Below are 23,206 nucleotides of genomic sequence, written 5' to 3'. Positions count from 1 at the left end.
CCTGTCACCTCAGCTGGGCGGCTGGAATATGAGCATGTGTAATAATGTAAAAATAATTACCCCAGGGAGAGGCTAGACTAACCCTTCCGGAATCTTCCGGCGGGCTTTTTTTTTTTTTCTAAGGGGTGGAAAGTAAAGTAAGGGTTCGTTTGAATGACACCGGTTACCAGTCGGACAGGAGTGGAAGGTCTGTCTTTTTTGCATCCGGGTGTCTTTTATCAAACCCGACAGGCCGAAATCACTCAGAATCTGAGCTTGTGGATCTTTTTTTTTGTATTAATCCCACACACCCACACATTGTCTCTCCTGCGCTATCTGTAGATCGAAGGTGTTTTAGAAGCTGAAATTAAAGCCCAAGCAAGTGTCACATGATTCCCCTGCAGGAAGTTCTGCTGATTGATTTGAAGATTCCATTCCAGATCCCTCGAGTCTCGTATCTAATCAAAAAGGACGTCCAATTGTATTTTTTTTTAATAGTGATACCTTGTCTTTAGCTATACAGCACCCTAGAGATTAGAGATAAGCACTTACCTATTGTAGATCTCAATTAAGACAGTCATTCTTGGAAACACTTTGAGGTCTGTGTATATGATACATTATAAAGCCAGTGAACAATACCTTATTCTCATTTTAACCTGGTATATATAAATTATCATACATAATAATTCTAAGCTGTTTTGTAAGGCATTGTGGATGCATTAACGTGTGAACGTTTTTCGCATCTTAGCTGTTACTGTATTGCATATTTTATATTATGTATTGACCAACCGGCATCCAGTACCATAATATAATGCATTATATATATATATATTGGCTTCATAGCAAGTGTTATCAAAAGTGGGTTTATGCTGTGAAGGTGCTCTACATGCTTCAGAACACTTGATCTGCCTTCTTCTGTCAGATCGGGATGAATCCCCATGACTAAACTTCCTGGAGAGATGACGGGCGAACGGGAGAATGTGTTCATTTGTTACAGTCTTTGTTTATTGCATTAATTAGACGATGGCAAATGAAGCCGCGTCTGTTTCTGCAGCTCCTCATTGGCTGCTGCCAAATTGCTTGTACTGAGCAATTACGCTTAATCGATCACAGAATAAATGATTCATGGAAGATGAATAGGCGGCATATTGGTTAGGCCTTGAACTGATAGAAAACTGATAATGACAGTTTGTTATGCTTTCTTTTTCCTACACAATGTATTTTTCTTCCCTTTGTCCTGTTTATTTCTTTCTTAGCAAATTTCTTCCTTTTCTTTTTTTCTTTTTCTTAACATTGCAACATCGTGTGCTTATCTAATCAATACTGATGAACACATTAATTTTTATTTGAATTATCACTCACCGAGACATTTAAAGCTACAATATGTAAGAATTTTGCATTAAAATATCCCATAATCTCAAGGCCAGTGTTATATATTTTGTTAAGTTGATTACTTACTATATCCCAAATGTTTCCAAATATTTTTAAATCATGAGAAAATTGCGATTTTAACCAAGGAAACGGGGCGTTACAGCAGGGGGGAGCTGGGAGTCGCCAGTCAATTGCGTCATATCCGAGTTACCCTCGGTTTCCGCTCGTACTGCGTGGAGTCCTTGACAAATGCGGAAGTTGTAGTTGTAGCGTCTATCAAGCTACAAACGTTAGCTTGTTTCGTACAGTCGTTACGGAACACAGTTATTCTTTACCGATTGCAGCTGGTTCTGTCGACAGAGCATGCTTAATTTTATATTTTCCAAATGTAGCATTCGTTAATAGTTATGTTTATGTAAGGGAAGTATTAATGCTTTAGATTTGTGTTTAGTTTATTGACATTGTTTATCACGTCTGATGTTTATGGCCATGTAAATAAATATAGCATGTGTTATACATAAAGATTAATCATTATTTTGGCAAATGATGTGGGTATGTTCGAATGTACTTTTACAACGATTGTTTAGAACACGTAAAACTGCACAGCATTATCACAATAATGAATTCGACATACAGTAACATCTATGAAAACCAATTTAGCATTAAACCTTACTTTTCTTGCGGTTAATTCATTTTAATGAAATAAAAGTGTGATGAGGTTCAAGAGTCATGAAGGAAGAAGACAGGGGTCTGCGTGACTGGGACTCGTACTTTATTAAAATGAAACAAAACAAACAAAAGTCGCACACAACGCGCATTCACCGTGGCAACCGCGACGGCATAAAACAGTTCAAAAATGAGAGCTCGGATCCACCGGTTTTCTTTCTCTGCGTCAAATTTTCTCTCCAGTCTCTCTCTATCGTTCCAGCGCGCGGCTTATAAGCGGTCTCTCCACGCCGATCACTGCAATAAGACACAGGTGTTCGTCATTTGCACTTGACCTACTTCCCGCTCGTCTCTTCTCTCTCCCATTACAGACAACGCTGAACCACGCCACCCTCGCCACAAAAAGCATTTCATTATAAAAAATAAAAAAAACTCATCCATGAATATGATTTTACCGATTCCCGTCTGACTGATTTACATCCACGGTGGAGTTTAAAACGACAGTTCCCACACCAGTCTCTCACACCAAAGGCATGTGTCTTATCCACTGCGCCATCACCACCCCCTAATTGAGTGGCCCGTACGGGGATCGAACCCGCGACCTTGGCGTTATTAGCACCACGCTGTAACCAACTGAGCTAACCGGTGCATTAAACTGATATTAAAGATATGGGATATATATAAATGAGTTTGGTCCAAAGTAATCTAAAAGTAATCAAAAAGTTGTCAGATTATTACCTAAAATGCGTAATGTAATGTATATTTGAATATAACTAATATGTAATTGTATATACATGTACAATAAATAATATAATATTATTTATTTTTAAATTGCTTATTCATTATATACTATTATTTATTTTTAAATAGCTTATTGTTATATTAAATTACAATATTCAACACATTACTTAAATAAGTTAATATAATACATAATTTTATAATATAATTTAAACATTTCGATAAACTACACTTGAATTTAACTCAAGCGTTTGGGTTTAAAAACACTTGTATGTGTTATTTCGAAGGATCACTGCAACAAATAGTATGTACTATGTAAAAAATTACCCATGATCACCCAGTTTTATCAACAGATCAAACTTGTCTTTCTTAGTTGTGTTCTTTCTTTTTTAAAAGCTCCTTCCTTCCTTCCCATCATTTCTTTCACATCTATATGTGCATGTTTGTGTGTATATTAGATGTTCACTGTGTTCAAAGCAAGTGACAGCATTCTCCAGCTAATGTAAATCTGAAAAGCAAATGCATGTTTCAGCATGCCTTAAGCATAATTTAATGTGCAGGCTTTTAGTTCAGTCTCTCTTTCTCTTTCTGCTGCTGTATTGGAGGGCGTGTGGGCCCGTAAAGCCCGTCTGATTTATGAAGTAGGATTGGGATTAATATTGCTCACTCGGCTTGTTTACGGCGATCCTCACAGACGCGCTGCGAGGTTGTATTTCACAGTTGCGCGCGTGTCTAGGAGCGTGGCAGGGAAAAATGGAGCCAAATCAAATCTCTTTGGTCTCAAGGCCACAGTGCGCTCTTGCTGTCGGAAGAGAGGGATTCAGGGCTGGGATGAGGGCCCTGGCCCCGCTCCCGGTGATTTGCGGGGCAGAAATATGCCCGCTAAAACGATATTTCTCAATCTAATCATCTAGCACGGGAAAAGATGAATGCAAGGACAGAGCCGCCGTTACCACAGTCAACATCATCATCACCCACACTTACAAATGATCCCTGGGAGAGTATGCATGTGCTTGTTTACGAGAGCTATCAAAGTCAAACTCATGAAACGTCCATTTTTCTGGCTCGCTCAATTTACCAAGTCTTCAATTTGAAGGAAACCGCATTCACTACACATTTAGGTTGCACATTAAAGGGCTTATAGAGATAACTATAACAATAACTATATTAGCATCCACACTTACGAACGATAACGCTCTGTTTAATATTAACCCGCTCTGATGTTTACTCGAGCTTGTTACAGCAGGATAGATTCTGATTGGCTGTCAATGTTTTTATTGTTCATCAGCTGGACAAAAAAAAGTTCTGAAAGTGATTCCAACGATATAATTTCTCTGTGCCAGTTTGCTGTCGTTATAGTTGTGGTGTGAACTCTGCTGCTATTTTATATTTAGAACGATTTTTGGTGTGAACGGACCTTAAAGTCCCTGTAAAGGCAATTTAAAAAAAAAATTTGTAAACACATTATAAATGTTAGAAATGTATTGCTAAAACATATTACAAAGACTGTGAACTGTGAAGTACTGAATTGTGGAGTTAGACCGTTAAACAGTTTTTCACCATTGCTATTTTCCGGATTTTTTGGGCGGGGCTAAAAGGGTACTCAATGACGCACTGGAGCCCCTGAGCTCCTGGACACGCCCCTACTTGATGACGCACTAGAGCCACCGAGGCTGGCCGCTCCACTAACAATATAAATAGAGCACATTCACATCAGTTTGCCGCTCAATCGCGAGTTACTGTCAGTATCATTAGTTACTAAAGCCTACAGTTTGCTAGCTAGCTTTGCGTTCGTCACGGAAATGCGTACTACCTGGATGCGGTCACGTACAAAACAGATCGGTGTCCTTATTTACATTTCCGAAAAACGATCACATCAAGAAAAGGTGGATTAATTTTGTGAAGAGCCACTTTCATGGAGAGCTGAGGAAGACCGCAAACACCCGCCTCTGTAGTGATCATTTTACACGGGATAGTTTTATAAACTTTCGTCGGAGACAACTGGGATTCACTGATAATCCGCTGTTAGTGGTGAATGGAGCCGAACCGACTATCTCCCGCCTCGGCCTTCATCCTCCTGTCGCGCCGACAACTGGTGAGTGCTTCCCGTGAGTGGGCGTGGTCACAGCGCAGCCGGCGGACACGCCCCCAGCATTTTATAGGAGAGACTACTGCTCATTTATTCAAGATTTTGATAGCTTATTTTATGTACTTGCCGGCTTTTTTATCATTCAAATTTGGTTGGGTGGCTAATAACACATTTTTCTGTGGTGTGAGAAACTCAGAACACATACTTAATTTTGACTTTACAGGGACTTTAACACTTTACAATAATCTTGAATAATCTTCGTTAATGTTAGTTTTTATACACACTGACGGAGTTTTAAAGTCCCCCTGTAGACAATAATTTGAACCCTTAAAACTCATCTTTGATTACCAAAATGACATATTAAAAAAAAAAAATTCCTTGAAAGCAAATTTCTTCATGCCTTAAAATATGCGGTTCTTTGAATTTGCAAATGAGCCCCGCCTCCACTCACTCACTCCAGCTCAGAGATCCACTCGTTGACGATCACTCATTGATCTGATTGGTTACGAAGTAGTTTTTTTAACGTCAGAAACACCAGCGATTTCAAACCATGTTTTTGAGACTGTCTTTGGTTCACTGCAGTTTTAAAGGACAAATAAGTGTTGACTTATGAATTTTGCAAGTGGTTTGTCTTAAAGCATATTAAAAACACCACATAGACATATAAACAACATTAAAAGCTGAATGTTCACCACAGAGGGACTTTAATTTTAACAATGTGTATATAATAATAATAAATTATCGACTATTATGAAAAAGTATTTTTCAGAAATTGTTTAAAATTCTCAACACTTTAGCTAAAGTTACAGAACCTGTAGGTATATGAGTTCCGTGTAAAACTGAAATAATGTTGGGCAGGTCTTGCTGTCACTCATCAGGATTCCATTCGATTGTGAAACGAAGTCTATGATATTAATGGTTAATATTATTGGTCCCCGCCCACACAAAATGTCAGATGAAGTATGGAATGGAAAGTCAGAATAAAGGTTATTTCAGATATAGAAAAGGTTATTATGGAATCCCATTACTGCCTTTGAGGGGGAAAATAAGTTAACTGTGAGATAGAAAATATGTGTGAATAATAGTAATAATAATAATAATAAGAGAAAATAGTATGATTTTACATTGCTTTATCTCATCAAAATAAGTTAAGCGATTTTCATTTGAAGTTAGTCGAATGCAAGTCAAGTTGTAGTGACTTAAACATCCAAGTTGATTGCACTGTTAAAAGAGTTGTTGCCTTAAATTTTTAAGTGTAGTCATACTATGACGTTTTAAAATATTAAACTATTTATAAAAAAATTATAATGAATTAAAAGTAAATAAGAAAATGCATTTGTACATAGTCACAGTTATGATAAATAAAGTCATAACTATTTATTCTTTCTTCCTGTGGAGCAGAAACAGGCTTCCTTAATATGATATTTTGATGAAACATGAGAGAAAACATTTTTCCTTTCAAATAACATGCACATTTATTTTAAACAGAAACATTTTATTAAAAAGTAAATTGTTAAAACACTTTAGACACTTAAAGATCACCCGAGGGCCAAGCAAAACAAAAGAGAGGACCAGATTGTAAGCGGGTAGGAAAGAGCATTTCGGAGGAGGTGAGGAGGGCACAGGATTGTTTTTCAGATAGAAAAAAAAATAAAGCGGAGGCGGAGGGGGAAGGTTTGAGAAGTCCTCAACGCATTACCCTGTAAGAAGTCACCGTGTCTGAAGAGGAACCATCAGTTTGAATGACTCGTTCCCCCTGAGGGCCTTCAGCTGCCACATCAGGGGGCGCTTAGTCTGTCAGGACCCCCTCCTCCTCAGCCCGAGACCCTCCATTCGGGCTCCGCTGGCTCTTATTAAAACCTGTGGCTTAGAGAGCGACAGGCTGCTACACTGCCATTACCGGTATATTGCCCCCGGCTTCAAAAAGCACACACTGTTCCCCGGACCTAGGGGGAGACAAGCCACCTCAGGGCAAATGCACATCCACCGAGGAGACGAGACCACAGAGAGAAAGTCACGCTGAAATAGAGAAAGAAAAGACACAAAGACGACTGGTGTGTTGATGCACACCTACAGTATGCACTACAGTGAGTCACTGCATGTACACAGACCGCACACAGGTCAAATAAATAGAAGATATCACAACGCTAAACATGGCAGCAACTGTCAGAAATGATGCCTCAACTTTTTTAAAGTTCAATTTTGGGTTACATGCTACAAATAGAGCTGTATCAAGAAAACAATTGTGTATATGAAGTGTATAAGCTGGACCACTCACCACCATTTTTTTTTGCCATGAGAAGGAATCATAATAATAATAATAATTGTTTGTTTGTTTGTTTGTTTGTTCATTCGTTCATTGGCACAATTATACAATACAAGTATGTAATTTGGAACAACAATATAAAGTTAGTTAGTTAGTTAGTTAGTTAGTTAGTTAGTTAGTTAGTTAGTTAGTTAGTTAGTTAGTTAGTTAGTTAGTTAGTTAGTTAGTTAGTTAGTTAGTTAGTACTATTAATAATAATAATTATTATTATCATTATTAATACATTTTTGGAACAACATGCATGTCTGTAAATGGCAGTCATTTTCTTTCTTTCTTTCTCTCTTTCTTTATTTATTGGAACAAAAATACATTTGGGTAGGTAAATGACAGAATTATATTTATACTACTAATAATATTTATTTATATATTTACTGGAACAATAATATAATTATACAATAGTTTATGTATTTATTTATTTACTGGCACAATAATATAATTATACAATAGTTTATTTATGTATGTATTTATGTATTAGTGCTACTACTAATAATACTAACTATTATTATTATTATTATTATTATTATATTTTTGGAACAACATGCATATGCAACATGCATACATGCATGTATTTATTTACTGGCACAATAATACATTTATACAATAGAATAATGCAATTTTGAACAACAAAATAATATTCATTATTATTTATTTATTAAATAAAAATAAAAATAATTATAATATTTCTGGAGCAACATGCATGTGGGTAAATAAAAAAAAAATAGCTGTTGGGTGTTTCCAAGATGGCCGCTGTTTGGACTGACTACTTTTTAAAAAATGTATTTTGGTGTGTGCTCAAGTCTTTCAAAATCTCCCATTCGCACCACCATTGCTCTGTCTCTGTGACCATGACCACAAATTGCTCCTCTTAACAGTGATGAAAGGCGAAAATACATAGATGCGGGCCGAAAAAATGAGGAAGTCCTTGAGCGCTTCATTCATCCACCTCCACTCATTCTCCATTCCTCTATTGTTACATTCCCAGGCTTGGCGCAACCAATGGCTCTTTATTTCCATCTATGCTCATTCTGAAGAGGGAAAAAAAGCCATTTTTATTGTGGCTTAAGCAGCACAAACGAAGGGATGGGGTAAAAACATCACCGGGAGTCTGAAACACAAGCTCTCCTCGGCATCTGTTGCCCATGGCAACAAGCATCCGAGAGGTGATTGCACAGTAAAGTGGTCGTAATGCCCCACAGCACTCACCCATGACAGCTTAAAGTCTTAATGATGCCTTTACACCACACACACCCTTGGGAAGGCGCACAACACCTGTTAAATGAAACCTCCTATGTGAGCCGATTGTCAGGTGTGGAGGAGTGTGTTGTAAAACACAGGAGTTTGGTGAGCTAAAGATGGTGTATTATAGTGAGGGGTGATCTGTTAATTGAGGGTGTGTGTCTGTCGGCACGCACTCAAGGGTGTTCGGTTTAAGGGTGTTTTTTTATGGATCTACAATCAAAATGTCTTTTAAAGCTTTCTGTGCATTTCCAGGTGTCAGTGAAAAACTAAATATTGAGTTGACCCCACTATGATACTAATCGTTCAAATAAGAATAGATTGAAAACATTTTGAAAATTTGGTAATTAAATCCTGGAAAAATGTGCATTTTCTATTGAAAAGAGATGCCATGGGAATGACATACACACCATTTGTTTGTGTTGAGCCTCCTTTTTGACTCCCTGCAGATGTTTGTCATGTGTTTAATTCATTATTTCTCCTCAGCATCTGTTGCCCAGTGTTTGGGAAAATTACTTTTAAAAGTAATGCGTTACAATATTGCGCTACTCCATAAAAAACGTGACTAATTGGGTTATATAGCTACTTTTTATGGAAAGTAATGCGTTGTTACTTTTGTGCATTATTTTTTTCATCTGTACTGGGCTTGCTTGTTTGTTTTGTAATAACAAAAAAAAAAAAGTATATTTTTAGAAAATGTAAAATCCCTTTCACACCAAAAGTGAATGAATAAGCCTCAGGCTGAAGGAAATGCAAGTTAATGCCTGTCCAGTAGAGGGCGCCGCTCAAACAAACCTTTCAGCTGGGAAAAAAATAAAATAAACGCAAATGTGATGTTTAACCAGTGTTGTGCAAGTTACTTCCAAACTGTAATACATTATACATTACTTGTTACTGTAATTTAAAAGTAATTAATTACCTTACAATATTACTGTCTCAGAATTGTAATGCGTTACATTACTCCTGTATTACTTTTGAGTTACTTTCACCAAACTAGCTATACAGGAGTCTAGAACTTAACATTCTAAGGCTGTAACGATAAGCGATATGAAACCGAAATCAAGACACTCAGATCCACGAACCTGCAGAATGGCGACACACCCCTTCCAACTCCTAGAGTTATCCTTCCCGTCCAGATCCAATGCTACCACATCTTTAAATTACTATTAGTATTATTTGAATTTTGAAGTTAACATTATAAAATACGTAGAAATACACCACAAAACTAGTTAAGGATAAATTATTTAAAATTGGGGAATTCCATTGTTTTGGACGTGACATTTGCAGTCAAAACTTGAAATATGAATTCTCAGAAAATGCATTTAATACCAATATATTGAAACGTCTGTTTATCCATAGGATACCCCCCTTAAAAAAAGTCCAGACATTAGAAAAATATCAGTCTACACATGCGTTTTATATTCAATATGAGGGAAATACACACGCATTCATGCGTGACAAAAAAAATATTTAACTTTTAGGAGGCAAAATATTTTTTTGTAATTCTCAGAATTACACTGTACAAATCAAAAGTAATACTACCCACCAGATGAAGAAGGGTTGGCTCTCCACAGAACATAAAATATTCATTTCATTTTATTTTTCGTGTTCGCATTTATGAGGAAAAAACAATGTACGTGACAGTTCTCTGTTACGTACGCGACCGCTCTGAAGCGGCACTAAAAGACTTTTAAAACTTTCACAGAGACCTCAAACAGAAGACACAAAGCCTTTGTTTAAAGTGAATTTCGATTTTTACTAATTGTATCTTAATTTTAATCAGTGTTTCATCAACCAATTGCCTGGATTTAATAAATAAGAAGTAAATATAGCAGATAATAGATCACGACACCGAGGCGCCGGCGCGTGAACTGGAGCGCGTCTCATAAATTAACCGAAACTCAGTGTATAAGGTAGCCTACTTCACAGACCTGACAATTATATATATATATATATATATTGAAATGTCTACTTGTAAACAGAACAATTCAAAACGAAAGAAAACGGACTGCTCTCTGCTTATCTGTATGAAATGTGCATTTCTCTCTGGCACATTCACTACTGCGAAGATCGCGAGTCAGCATCGTCAACTTCATCTTTATTAATAAACAATTAAAATGTCTCCTTGCTATATTTGACATATTCATAATCATTGCTTTTGCCGGTTCTTTGTGACAGCTTTTAGTTGCTTTCCTTACATCATGTTACGTGAACTAGAGATGTGCGGATGGGCTATTATTTCATCCACAAACGCATCACAAAACTCTTCATCCGTCCGCCATCCATCCGCACCAACGTTTTTGACAAATTTTCCCGCACGCCATCCGCTTATACAAGGCGCTGCTGATGACAGCCGCGAGACTAGAAACCGCCCGCCACCCGCCCGAATTTAATTAAAATATTTTTTTCTTCACGTCATCCGCCCGATCCGCGGTTTATCCGCGGCTATAACCGCCAACCGCGCATCTCTAACGTGAACGCGTCACCACCGTGTTTAACTAAAGTCATTTTTGCTTATTAGTATGATTGAATTGGGTAATCAAAGGTCAGCAGCAAAGACATTGGTTAATAAAGTGAGAGTAAATCCATAAAGTATATTTGTGTTATTTAACACAAATCCTAAATTTGTTTTTCTGCAAGTGAGATGTGTAAATGTTCATATGCATTTATCTCTCAACATGAGGACAGGAGAGCTGTCAGTCGATACATATTTAAAAAAAGTTACTCGGGTATTATATTGTAAATTTAAAAGTAATGCGTTTCTTTAGTTACTTGAAAAAAGTAATCTGATTACATAACTCGCATTATATACATATTCCATGTGCTGTTGTGTAGCTTATGAATAAAACTTTCATACACTCATAAGTGGAATTCTTCTTTTCAGTCAAAACCACTATTATTAAATTATTCTGTCTTTGTCGGTCTGAATCAATATTTTAAAAAAAAACATATCCAATAATCACAAATGAGTTTGCAAAGTAATGGAAATTCATTGCTCAAGTATGGAAACTCGATATGGAGAATGAAGTCTCCCATGGATGGTTTGTCTTCCCGCAGTCGTCCTGGTCTGCTGAATGCCAGTGATTCGGGATACCCGTGGCTCGCCGACTCCTGGCCGACCACCAGTCTGCCGGTTAACAGCGGTTCTGGAGGACCCAATGACCTCAACAACTTCGGCCGTGGAGGTAAATCTACTCTCAGACCCGTTGCTGCATTGGCTTAAAGTTCAGGACCAATTAAATTGAATAGAAATGTGGTTAGTCGAAAGTTTAAAATGTTAAAAGCAAGCCCTCTCCATCAACTAAAAGAAAATGTCATATTTCTGGACAATGATTCATTCAGGGTGTCCCAGGTTGTCCTGATGTACACCTGTATGCATATTGCACTGGCCGTGTTTGGACGCACATTTATAATTCGTGTGCTGGAGACATATCTATATGGCCACCTGCATCTGCTGTCACGCTGAAACTAATGGCTGTCGTTCTGACCCACTGTCACACAGAGGAGAGGGGTGTGAGGAAAAGATGCTGGTCGAGCAGTGAGTCGTGAAGGACAGCCACAGCTTGAGTTGTGTAGATGCAGCTGCTGTATATCATTTTCCCTTCAGTACACACAAATGTAGAGTTACGCCATTATTCCATCCGGAAGTGCAAAGAAAAAATGCTAAAAGATAGTAGTCGTAGCAGTGAGTCAAAGGGAAAGAACTGAAAATAAATTAAAGGCCGGTTCACACCAAATAGTAAACAAAAAAGTATAGCGTATTCAATAAGCTCATGAGTTTATTGTATATTATATGTTTGTTTATTCTATATATTGTATCTTTTTTTGTTATCTTTTGTATATATTTGTTATGTTTTTTTTATTTTATGTTATGAGTCAGTGTCAAATTATTATTATTAGTGTTATTAGTAATATTATTATTATATACATATTTTAGTTTATATAATTTATATAATGTAAGTTATATGATATATAATAATCATATATGGAGATTATTATCATATAAATCACATTATACAAATTATATAGCTTAAAATATGTATAATACTAATAATAATTGTACACCGACTCGGATAACAACATTTCATAATCACATAATTATTATTCAGAGTATTCAGTATAAAAATAATAATATTATTTGAGTATATTAATAATTTCCAATGATTCTTCTTCTTATCTTACATTTATTGTAATCATATAATTTGTATAATAATAATAATAATTGTATTTCATATTAATTTATATTATTATTTATTATTAATTATTATTATTATTATTATTATTATTATTATTATTTACACTGACTCAAATACCAAAATGTAATGAGACCATAATTATTTGAGCATTATGTATATGTGTGAATGTGTGTGACACTTTTTGGGGTGTTCAAAATGAAAATATATACCTAGAATCTGAAATAATTTTCTGAAATAAATAGTATAATATTCGAAATCAAATAAATATGATATTTCCGTGGGAATGAGTTTGTAGAAATGAATTGAACTGTAGAAATGCATTGAAATATTAGGTTTTGATTTCTTTCAAAAGAGACATCACTTCTCCCCAAACTTCTCTAAGACATTAGCCTCACAGTCTTGTTAATCTCTCCTTCCCTCCATCTCGCCGTGCCTCTCAGACGGGATGCCCGGTTCCCAGGCTGATAAGACGGGCACCATGCTTTCAGACGGAGCCATTTACAGCAGCATTGACTTCACCACCAAAGGTGGATTCGGCAGCCCAAGCCCAGCCTCCCAGGCCACGCCGTACGCCACAACTCAGATCCTCCATTCCAACAGCATTCACGAGCTGGCCGTCGACCTGCCTGAAGCCCAGTGGAAGACCTCCCTACAGGCCAAGCAAGAAATGGCCAGCCTGGGCTACTCACTGCCAGACAAGAACTCCTGCAACAACAGTGAGTCGGGCTGAAGGGCCAGGGGTGTGTGTGTGTGTGTCATGTGAGCTTGTTTTTTACGTCCAAAATCTTTTGAAACAAAGCCAATTGATCTATTTCTGGATATTGCCTGAGGTTTGTATCAGTGTTAATTTGACCAACGTTGCATTAATGTTGCATTTTTTTGACATTCAGGAACAAAAAGAATGCCTTTTATTGGCCCATAACAAAATCCATGACCCTTGAATGTGTTTCCGAACAAACCGGACTGCAATTATTATTTAAACTGTCTTTGGGCTAAACATCATTATCCAAGATTTATTCTATTTAAAAGCTTTTAGACAAATGCACACTGCATTTAAAAAAAAAAAAAAAGTACTACTATCCATATTAATGAACTCATTCTCCGCAGTTGAACAGAATGATAAATTGTAGCCGTTCCTTAACGCAATTAAAAACCGTTTGCGCTTTCATTTGGACTTGGAAAAAAAACGTCAGACTAAAAAATTACAGTAAATCACACGTATAAATGATTCCATGAACTGGTTAACTTGCCAACAAATAGAATTAATTCCAGAAAAATGAGCACTAATATATGTTGTTAACATCTGAATGAGACAGTTTCCCAAGAAACTAGACAAATTGAGAGATTTTAAAGCAATTAGGCTCTGTTCCAAAATCAAGTGAGCTGCCTTCCTGCCTGCTACCTATGTAGGCAGCATCTTAACTGATGCTAAGGATGCCTCACTTTATTATTATTATATTAAATTATACACAAACTTTTATTTTAGACTCGATTAATTGCTATTCATCGATTTAACAGCACTTTATATCATATTATTATATAATTACAAGTAATTTAAAATTATGAGGTAAAATTATAATTTTAAAATATAATTAATTTTATTTTAAATATGTTTTGTATATTTTAATTATCTTATATATTTAAAACCAGCACATTCTCACTTTATCCTTCGTCTTGTTTATTTTTTCCTCATTGAAGTTGAAGAGCTCATTGAAGTAAATTCTCAGATTGCTTTATCGTGTAAGGATCGATGCAATATTTCCTGTATGTAGCCAAAATGAGAACAGCATAGAACAGCTGTTGCCGTTGACAGCTTCAAATGATCCCTACATGGGCAGCTCGCTCGGTTTGTGAACAGAGTGAAAAGTGTTCAAATCGAATTCTAAGTCTACGCATTGTTAAATTGGAAAGAACAGGCATTTGAAATAGGAGTTGTGTGTGAAATCAGTGCTTTGCTCGTTGCTCTAACTGCACGCCCTTGCATGCGCTTGTGCCATCTTGCCCTCCACCTGATGCCACTTTTTTGCCCTTCGCCTCCACTAGCACTCCTTTTCATTCCTGACTACCGATTGGCTGACGGATTGTCTAATAGAATGCCACACAACCAATCGCAGGATTTCAGCACCACCAGCTCCCACAACAGCTCAGATCGGAGCAACAGTCTGTCAGGTTGGTATTTCACCGGTCCCGGGTCAGCAGCCCACCCGCATCTCTCCTTCAATCTTCCCCCTCTCCCCTTTCACCTCCACTAACCGTGGTGCACACGCCATGAACCCTGCTGTATACTCTGAATAATACGGTTTGTGTAATAATTGTGTTCCTAATAGCTGCCATCTCTACTGGATCGACATCCACTGTGTGGATGTACTGTAAAAGTCCTGTTTATCAAAAAAAAAAAAAAAAGACAATTTATATTACCCGGCAGGTTTGTATTAGTAAAATATGGTGGATACTGTTCCGATATTAGGTGCATCAGAGCATAGCCCTTTCCATAATAACAGTCCATAAATGAATTCTTAAAAAGTCAATTTAATATCAAGAACATTTACACCGTGTCTACATTTGATGACAAAAGCAGAACCCATTATAATCAGTGTTGCTGTTTGATTTCTCAGATAGTTTATTTATGGATGTAAAAAATGTCGACAGAATGTAAAGTACTTGCTTTGGCCATTGCTTTGAATGATTTTGTTCTTTTTTTGTGCTTGTTGTTGTCATCTGTTGTCTTAGTACAAGTGGGATGTGACGCCTAGCGCCTTGTCACGGCGCTCCCATTGGAAACCAATTGAAAAAATACAAACAAAATGCTTGGGTGGACACACTGCCTTAAAGTTTGAAGAATTTAGCAGAGAGTTTCTGGTCTTCCCTTTTCACACTTTGGTTCCTCATAGCAGTTTTCACATGTGAACTGGAAATTGTGCTTGACATGATCCACTCAATCCTTATATTCTGCCTATGTTTAACATGTTGCACAATTCCAGCCAAACATCTTTTGACATTGTCATTAACCTTGCGTTAGCAATATCAATGCGTTTATGATATAAGCACTCAGAAATGCACATCCACGCACTCTTGAGAGGGTTGATTTGAGCGAATTCCGCCCGTTAATGGTTACAAGCTACAATAAAATTCATGAACTGAAAATTACAATGTCATTTATAGGACACAGAGACGGCCCCCATCCTCTCGTCTCGTTGTCCATGTGGCTCTCTTTCTCCTCTGATCAAGTTTCATGCCAGTGCTTTAACTGTGCAGTAACACTACACAGCCTCAGACATTAGATGGGAAGCTCTCCAAGCATCTGGCATAAGTGTTTCACGGACTACAATTAGGACTACAAGGGTAGATTTAGGTCAAACATCTCAAGCTCTTCAGGCGAGGATTGTTTGGAAGATAGAGATCATGACCAAATCAAATCAATCTGATCTTGTTTAACCTATTCGTAGCATTTTAAGGTTCTCTATCTAACAACCTGATTAACATGAAAACTGTTGTCGCATTTCATTATTCATTATTCATCATTCTGACAATTTATACAGATCATGCTTTTGGAATATAGAAATTGTAATATTGTGAAATAATTTCATTAGAATTTTCAAATAAAATTTCACATGATCCTTCAGAAATCATTCTAACGTCCTGTTTACACGAGAACGCTCGCGTAAAAATATTTTATCAGATGTGCCATTTCGATTACACGGCGTCGGCGTTTTTGGGGCTTAAAAACCATCGCGTTCCCGTCTAAAGGGTAAAAACGCAAATCTGCTCACAGTGGCTCTCGTCGCGTGCGCGTTTACGTCACAGGCATGCGCCAGTACAGGAAAATAACAACCAACATGTCGGATTATTTCCATACGTCGGACCTTCAAGTTGCCCTAGCAGCTCTGATAAACGTACAAGAGTCTTTTGCTGTTCGCTTCGCCATGTTTTGATTTCGCGCTACTAGAGAGAGAAGTAGAAGGAAGTAAAAGTCAAATAATTAAAAAAAAAATGTATTATTAAGCATTAAATAAGTATTAATAAAAGTGTTCAAATTGACCACAAACTGAACGGTAGTGTACAATTGTACTGTATATTTCATAATTTTTTACTGAAATAATTGTTTGGTTATGTTTAGACGGTTTCACATAGGAGGAAAAAGAAAGAAGAAAAAAAGCTGAGAAAATAAGCAAGGTTCACATTTCGTGAGCTTAGAATTATACGGTTGTATCTCCACTTTTGGTCGAAATTGAGTTTTTGACATAATCTTATCCGTTGGGTGTTTATTAATGCCTGTGTGTGTTATTTTCTTAAAAAAAATATTTTGTTAGTAGTTATTAATAAAATAAAAAGGTCCCATCTCACAAAACAGCAGGGATATAAAAACTTTGATGCTCAATTTCTCAGAACTACCCTAAACGGTGATAGAACTGTATAATTCTAAGCTCACGATTTGCATTTCCAAAGATTACGCTTGATTGTTTCCCAGAACACATATGTACTTCATTTGTTTGCTGCGGGTCATTTTGGCATACTATCCCAAACAATTCTAAAATATTTGGACTTTCAATATTGATCCCAGTCAATTGCCATGCATTTCTTTCCACACAGATCCTGTGAATCTTTTCAGTGCTTGAGTTTCATTTTATATCACTTTACTTTTAGCATCTGATATCTTATTATAGATGTCAAGGCAGGTTTTGAATTAATTTAAAGGTGTTGAAGGATAGCGAAAACAGTAAAACACGCTCCACCCATATTCACTGCTGTTTTGTGTGTGTTTTGAGAGCCAGAATTCACAGCCTACCTTAGTGAAAAACTTCCTTGTCGTAATCAAAAACACATGCATTTCCCCGTAATAGAAAAGCCATAAAGTCTTTGTACTGCCCCATTAAATGCGAATTATTTTCGAATACAGTTATTACACCCTTTTCCCACCATAGCATACAATTGGATCATAATTCGTTATACAAGATAGGACAGATCAGAGTTGAGCAAGTTCTCATTGATGTGTTAAAGGTGTGGAAGTTATGAAATACAGCCAAGTTCTGTCGCCTCTGATTCGGCCTAGTTCAGAAAGCCACCTCATGTTTGTCAGTCGAGTCACTGTGCCTCCACAGGACCCTTTCTTTCTGTTTTCCTCACATTTCTTACATTGGTAATTTCAGGAGCTGCCCCGACTCCTCTGCAGAGACTCGTTTACATTATTGATGCCCTCTACTCAACAAACAGAGGGAGAAAGAAAGAAGGAGAGAGAGAGAGAGAGAGAGAGAGAGGAACTGAGGGAGTGATTGAGTAATCACTCCATCTCTCCATTTATTGTCCGATGCCACGCGTCACCCAGAGGAACTATTAGGAAACCCAATTACTTCCCCCCACTCCAGCCACTTCTGCCTCTTCTGCCTCTAGCCTGTTGTTATTTTTTTTTTATTACTAGCATGGTTTATTCATCTTCGCTTGACACTTCCATCCCTCCGCAAGACTCCTAATGCCTCCCGCTCTCTCTCGCCCGCCGGAACAATAGCGCACCGTCAGCGAGAAGTTCCGGCGAAGAGAACGCTCTAATACGCCGGCTGCCGAGAGTATCATAAACGTCAGCCTCCGTATGACAAATCTGCCCTAAACTGTGCATATACTCATCTTATAGCATTCTCGTTCTTTCTCACTCATTTTTGCTTTTCTTAAAGGAACAGTGCACCCTGAAATGAACGTTTTGAAAACACTTATTCCAAACCTGTATGACTTTCTTCAGTTCAACACACACAATTTGTTAAAGTATGTTCTTCTTTCATATGTAAGGACTGCACAATAAATGTGAACCAAAGCTTTCAAGCTTAAGAAAGGACTAAAAAACATCATAAAATTGAAGTCTTCTAAACTTTGAGGAACACACATTTATTCAGTAACAATCTCTCATTTTAGTATTATTTACTAATGAGTTTACATTAATGTTTCTGTTTAAGTTTTTATTCAATTAATTTCATTTTGTGAACTGGATCAACTAATAATCAAATGGTTTAGCCATTTGCCAGTTCACAAAATCCGGTCTGAAGTGTGTTTTGTGAACTGACTAGACCAACTGTTTGAAAAGATTTCAAAGAATGATTCTCATTGCACCACTAGTTATTTAATGTCAGTAAATTACTCACATTTGGGACAGACTAATCCTAAAGTACTGTAAAATCGTAAAGTGTTATTCATAGGGACCACTTTTATTTTGCTTTTGCATCTGACAGCCTCAGTGTTTAATTTAACTTATTGAGCAGCACAGTTCTTCAAATTTCTTTGTGTTCCACAGAAGAAGGAAATTCACATGGTTTTGGAACAACATGATCATTCTCATTTTTGGGTGGAATATTCCTTTAGGATACAGGTCTTTTCATAGACATATTCTTTTAGGATCCAGGTCTTTTCATAGCCATTGAATGTGATTCAACATGGCTTTTATAAAGAGTTTTTTAGACTTAATGTATAGCCTTGTCAAAGTCCTGGCATCATATTAAATAACATGATGTTTGAAGCCACAGGGTTGCTTGAATCGGAACATTTTGAGGCGGCATGGACGATTAGAGGCCATTGGCAGACAGAGGAAAATGATGACAAATAGGATCCCATACAGTACAAGTGCTGCCAGTGATGGTACCCCCCCCATTTGCATTTGGCTGTGTGTCTGACCCCATCAGCCTCAGCTATTTTATGCCTGGCTTGAAACTTGGGAGAATCTGGCAACATGCGCCAAAGCACTGGTCACGTCGGGTTTGCCAGCGGTGGCATTAATAATTTACAGTAATGAATCCAGCCGCCTCTGCATGTACTCTGTGGAGGACACGCATATACATCACTTCCTCGTCCCAAATGTCTTCATCTGGCATTGATGGCCGTTACATTTAGATGGTTTTGTTAATTAGATTGTGACAGAAGGGTGATTAATTACTATCCTATGTACTGGTTCTTGGGCAAATTTGTGATTTGCCAAATCTTTTGTCCTGGGAGATTGTGTGTGCGTCATATTCAAGTTCAACAGCCTTTATTCTTTCCGTCTTTCACACATTTCTGTTTCTTTCTCAGTAGTTTTTTTTTTCTTAGACTACATAAAATGAAGGGCATACTCATAGAATGGAACTAGAGCTGCAAACAAAGATATTCCAGCAAGTTACACGAATGGCAGTTGTGGTAAAAAGGAGGTCAAAGGTTTTTTTTCAGTAATGTATTTTTTTGAGTCTTTGAGACATTGACATGCTGTAAACTGTTTCTTTCACCACGCAGCCTTGAGATTGCTTTTTATGGCTGTGTTGGCTCAGAACATTTTGAAAGAAGTTGTGCAAAGATGAGTTGTATATGCTAAAATACAAGCAATTGCATTTGACATTGGCATTGCAACAGCCTTCACTTAGTATAGAGAATTTCAAGTCTTTCGAACTGTGTAAATCATTGTTTTTTTAGGGATGAAAAAATGGAAATTGCCAAATTACGTGACACCATTCTGTGTACAAGCTCTAACTAATATCTCCAACTTTTTGCTGTTGTAGGTGGGAAAGGTGGAAAGAAGAAGAAGACCAAAGCAAACGCCAAGCCCTCCAAGATGAATGGCTCCAACTGGGCAAATGTTCCACTGCCTCCCCCTCCTATCCACCCTCTTCCAGGCACGGAGATGGACCACTACGCCTCAGAGCACCATGATGGAGTAGGGTAGGGTCCTGAGTCAATCATTCAGCTCTACTTAGTAGTAATAGTGACAATCCACACTGCAAATTCAATGGTCACATTTATAATATCTAGAGATGATGATCCATGTTATTAAGAATTGAATTTTCCCCATCAAGTTTAAAACAAAAACGGCCATGATGTGCATAGGAAAATGTGCATTCAGAGTCTCATTCTTACTAGCGAATACCATCTATAAATCCACTGATGGTATTTATTTATTCCTCAGAGAGTTAATCAAGCTGCTAGCACTAAATTATTTATTTGTTGTCCATTATAAATAGATGGAATGTTTTTGCCTGTGTGTGATAATCTTAAAACCTTGTTTGACAAACTGTTCACGCTCAGCAACTTTTAATATACTTTCACCTCTGACGACACTCCACTCTGTTCTGACATCAGCGTCAGCCCATCTGTACAGTTAAAAGAAAACATGAAAGTGGTGATACAAATTAAATATCCTTCTCGAGAGGTGTGCTTGCCTTTCAACCCTGTTAATTTCCATCTCGGAGAGTCATCCAGCTTAATAGGCTCTCTGGCAAATGAGTAGTCTTCTACGCTATAAATCTCGCCACTGTCTTTAATGGCTTCAGATTAAAACAGTTATGTCCTACGGGATGTGCACTGACAAATTCCTCTAATGAATGTTGACTTTATGACATGTATTATTTCTGCATGTCTAAGCACAGTTCTGGGAAATAAGAAAGCAAAGTTGTTCTGCTAGATCAGCCTGTATCAAAAGAAAAAGTAAAGCTGTGAAAATCCCTTTAGATTTTTTGCATTTCACCTAATTTTTACAACATTACCACTATGCTGTTAAACCTGAGTCTCACTATATCCTTAACTGTTGACTAGACTGACATAAAAAAAAAAAAGTCATGCCTAACACACAACTGGTAGTGGGGTGCCACAGGGACTCATCTGCGGTCCATTTTCATTTTGTTTCTGTCTTTTGTTCCAGGTATGATAGTGATGGTTGGGGCCCGCCATTGCCAGTGCAGACATACCTCCATCAGGGTTTAGAGGATGAGCTGGAGGAAGAGGAAGAGCGGGTACCCACTCCTCCCATAAGGGGCGTGGCCTCCTCCCCTGCAGCAGTTTCCTTTGGCAAACAGTCCACAGCCACACTGAGCCCATCCCCACGTGAAGAAATACAGCCCATGCTCCAAGCCCACCTAGATGAGCTAACCCGCGCTTACCAGTTGGACATGGCTAAACAGGCTTGGTAAGATCTGAGTTAAAGGTGAATTATTTTACCGCTAGAGCAGAGATGCTTAAATCAGTATCCGGTGGCATTTTTTATTTTATTATTATTGTTTAAAAAATGTTTCATTTTTGTTTTGAAATGTATAATATTAGTGAATTCGAGTTTTTTTTTTATGTATCGATTTTTTTTAATCATAGTTCGGGATACCTCTGCACTAAAGGCATCAAATGCAAATGTAAAAAATAATGTCTATTTAATTGGAAGATCTGATTTTTATTTTTATTTTACAAAACTAGCACCACACCCAATTTTATTACATAGCATGTGTTAGTAGTTTTCAATAAAAGCAAGATATAAAATTAAAAAAATGTGAATGCAGCAAAATTTAATATGAGAACAATTCATAGTCGTCCACCCCAGACTGTGTAAAGCATTCTTATAAAGCCCCCATGCTAAACCCATGCTTCAACCTGTCTTTCCAAGAAAAAACGACTTCCGCTTATTACAGTCGGCACTGTAAGGGAGCAGCCTCCACTTGTCAGGAGGAAGATGTCATGTTACCGCCATAATGAGTATGTTGCTCATAGTGCGTTTTTGACGACTGAGAAGAGCCCATAATTATATCCGAATCCTGGCACAGACCGCATCAAAGCAGAAGCACTGCACAAACACACACGATCCACATATATATAGACACACATTGGGGCTGTCATCGAACCTAGCTGTCTAGTGGGTGACAGCCACAGCAAAGAAATGCCTGTGGTGGTTGCAATTGTGTCCTCTTCAAGCTGCAATTAGTAGGTCATTGTGTTAGCATGCAAACCATGGCACTGCTGAATTAGCCGAATTGTCCCAATTCATTGGAGAGATGACAAGGAATGTTCTAGGAAAACCACATTTCGCCTGACAGACAGCACACCCCACACATTTCTCTTTTGTCTGGGCTTGTCGCTCATTGACACCTTTTGTCTCCAGCTGACAACCCTTGAAGCTATTGCTTGGTTATGCAAAAGAGCATGGTATGTTCATGTTTGACTTCTTCGGAATTCTCCGCAGGCACATGCAGGGTGGGCCTTACCCGCCCCAGGCCCCCGCGCCACCCGTGGGCTACATCTCCAGCACCCTAGTGTCCGATATCGAGACAGACCTCCCTGACGAAGACGACGATGAGGAGGAGGATGAAGGATACGAGATGTCGCCGTCAATTAGGGGCATCGAACACACACCAGGCTCAAGCATGGACAACTTGGACAGCTCTATTACGGGTAAGCATACATTTTTGTGCACTTTTGTAATTAACTTGTCAATTCTATGAACTTTTCCTGTGAAAGAACATGAAGAATTTCTTTAAAAATAGCATAAAGCCTTTATCTAAACCTTTTAACAGTGTTTGGTGTACAGTTAGATGTCCGGTGCAGATTGCGTTCTTTCACTGCATGTACTCTAAGCACTGCAGGGTTGGCCATTTCATTTGCTCATTATCCCATCCATTGTCCTCATAATCTGGGATTTATATCTCTCTTAAATCATTTCAGGACTCAGTTTGAACCCAGCATGGAAGGAAGAGGGGGGAAAAATCTTTTTTATTTATTTATTAAAAAAGTTAATTAAAATGCAGTCCATTTGGTCAGAGACACCAAACGATATGATCTACTGACATATCAGATTACAATTCAACAAAATGTGCGTGTAAAGATAAGACAATGAAACAGAGG

At 37.7% G+C, this 23,206-nt stretch overlaps 1 protein-coding gene across 27 annotated transcripts in view; it reads left to right on the top strand.

The window, feature by feature from the left end:
* Window positions 1-23,206, top strand: part of robo2 (roundabout, axon guidance receptor, homolog 2 (Drosophila)) — a 516,011-nt gene that overhangs the window by 484,522 nt on the left and 8,283 nt on the right. For 18 of the 27 annotated variants that reach the window (XM_077207775.1, XM_077207769.1, XM_077207773.1 and 15 more), the window contains 6 exons: window positions 11,463-11,590; window positions 13,042-13,317; window positions 14,645-14,770; window positions 20,110-20,269; window positions 21,246-21,509; window positions 22,548-22,756. In XM_077207775.1, the coding sequence (XP_077063890.1) occupies window positions 11,463-11,590; window positions 13,042-13,317; window positions 14,645-14,770; window positions 20,110-20,269; window positions 21,246-21,509; window positions 22,548-22,756 (1,163 nt within the window). The remainder of the gene's footprint in view (window positions 1-11,462; window positions 11,591-13,041; window positions 13,318-14,644; window positions 14,771-20,109; window positions 20,270-21,245; window positions 21,510-22,547; window positions 22,757-23,206) is intronic. The other 9 variants (XM_077207780.1, XM_077207774.1, XM_077207781.1 and 6 more) reach the window with 1 other exon arrangement.

The sequence above is a fragment of the Siphateles boraxobius genome, unplaced genomic scaffold (genome assembly GCF_051911475.1).
Source record: "Siphateles boraxobius isolate OS27281-9 unplaced genomic scaffold, OSU_SipBor_1 6, whole genome shotgun sequence".
NCBI classification, from domain to species: Eukaryota; Metazoa; Chordata; class Actinopteri; order Cypriniformes; family Leuciscidae; genus Siphateles; species Siphateles boraxobius.
Note: the sequence above shows the minus strand (reverse complement) of the source record. Positions and strands in the feature narration are given on the sequence as shown.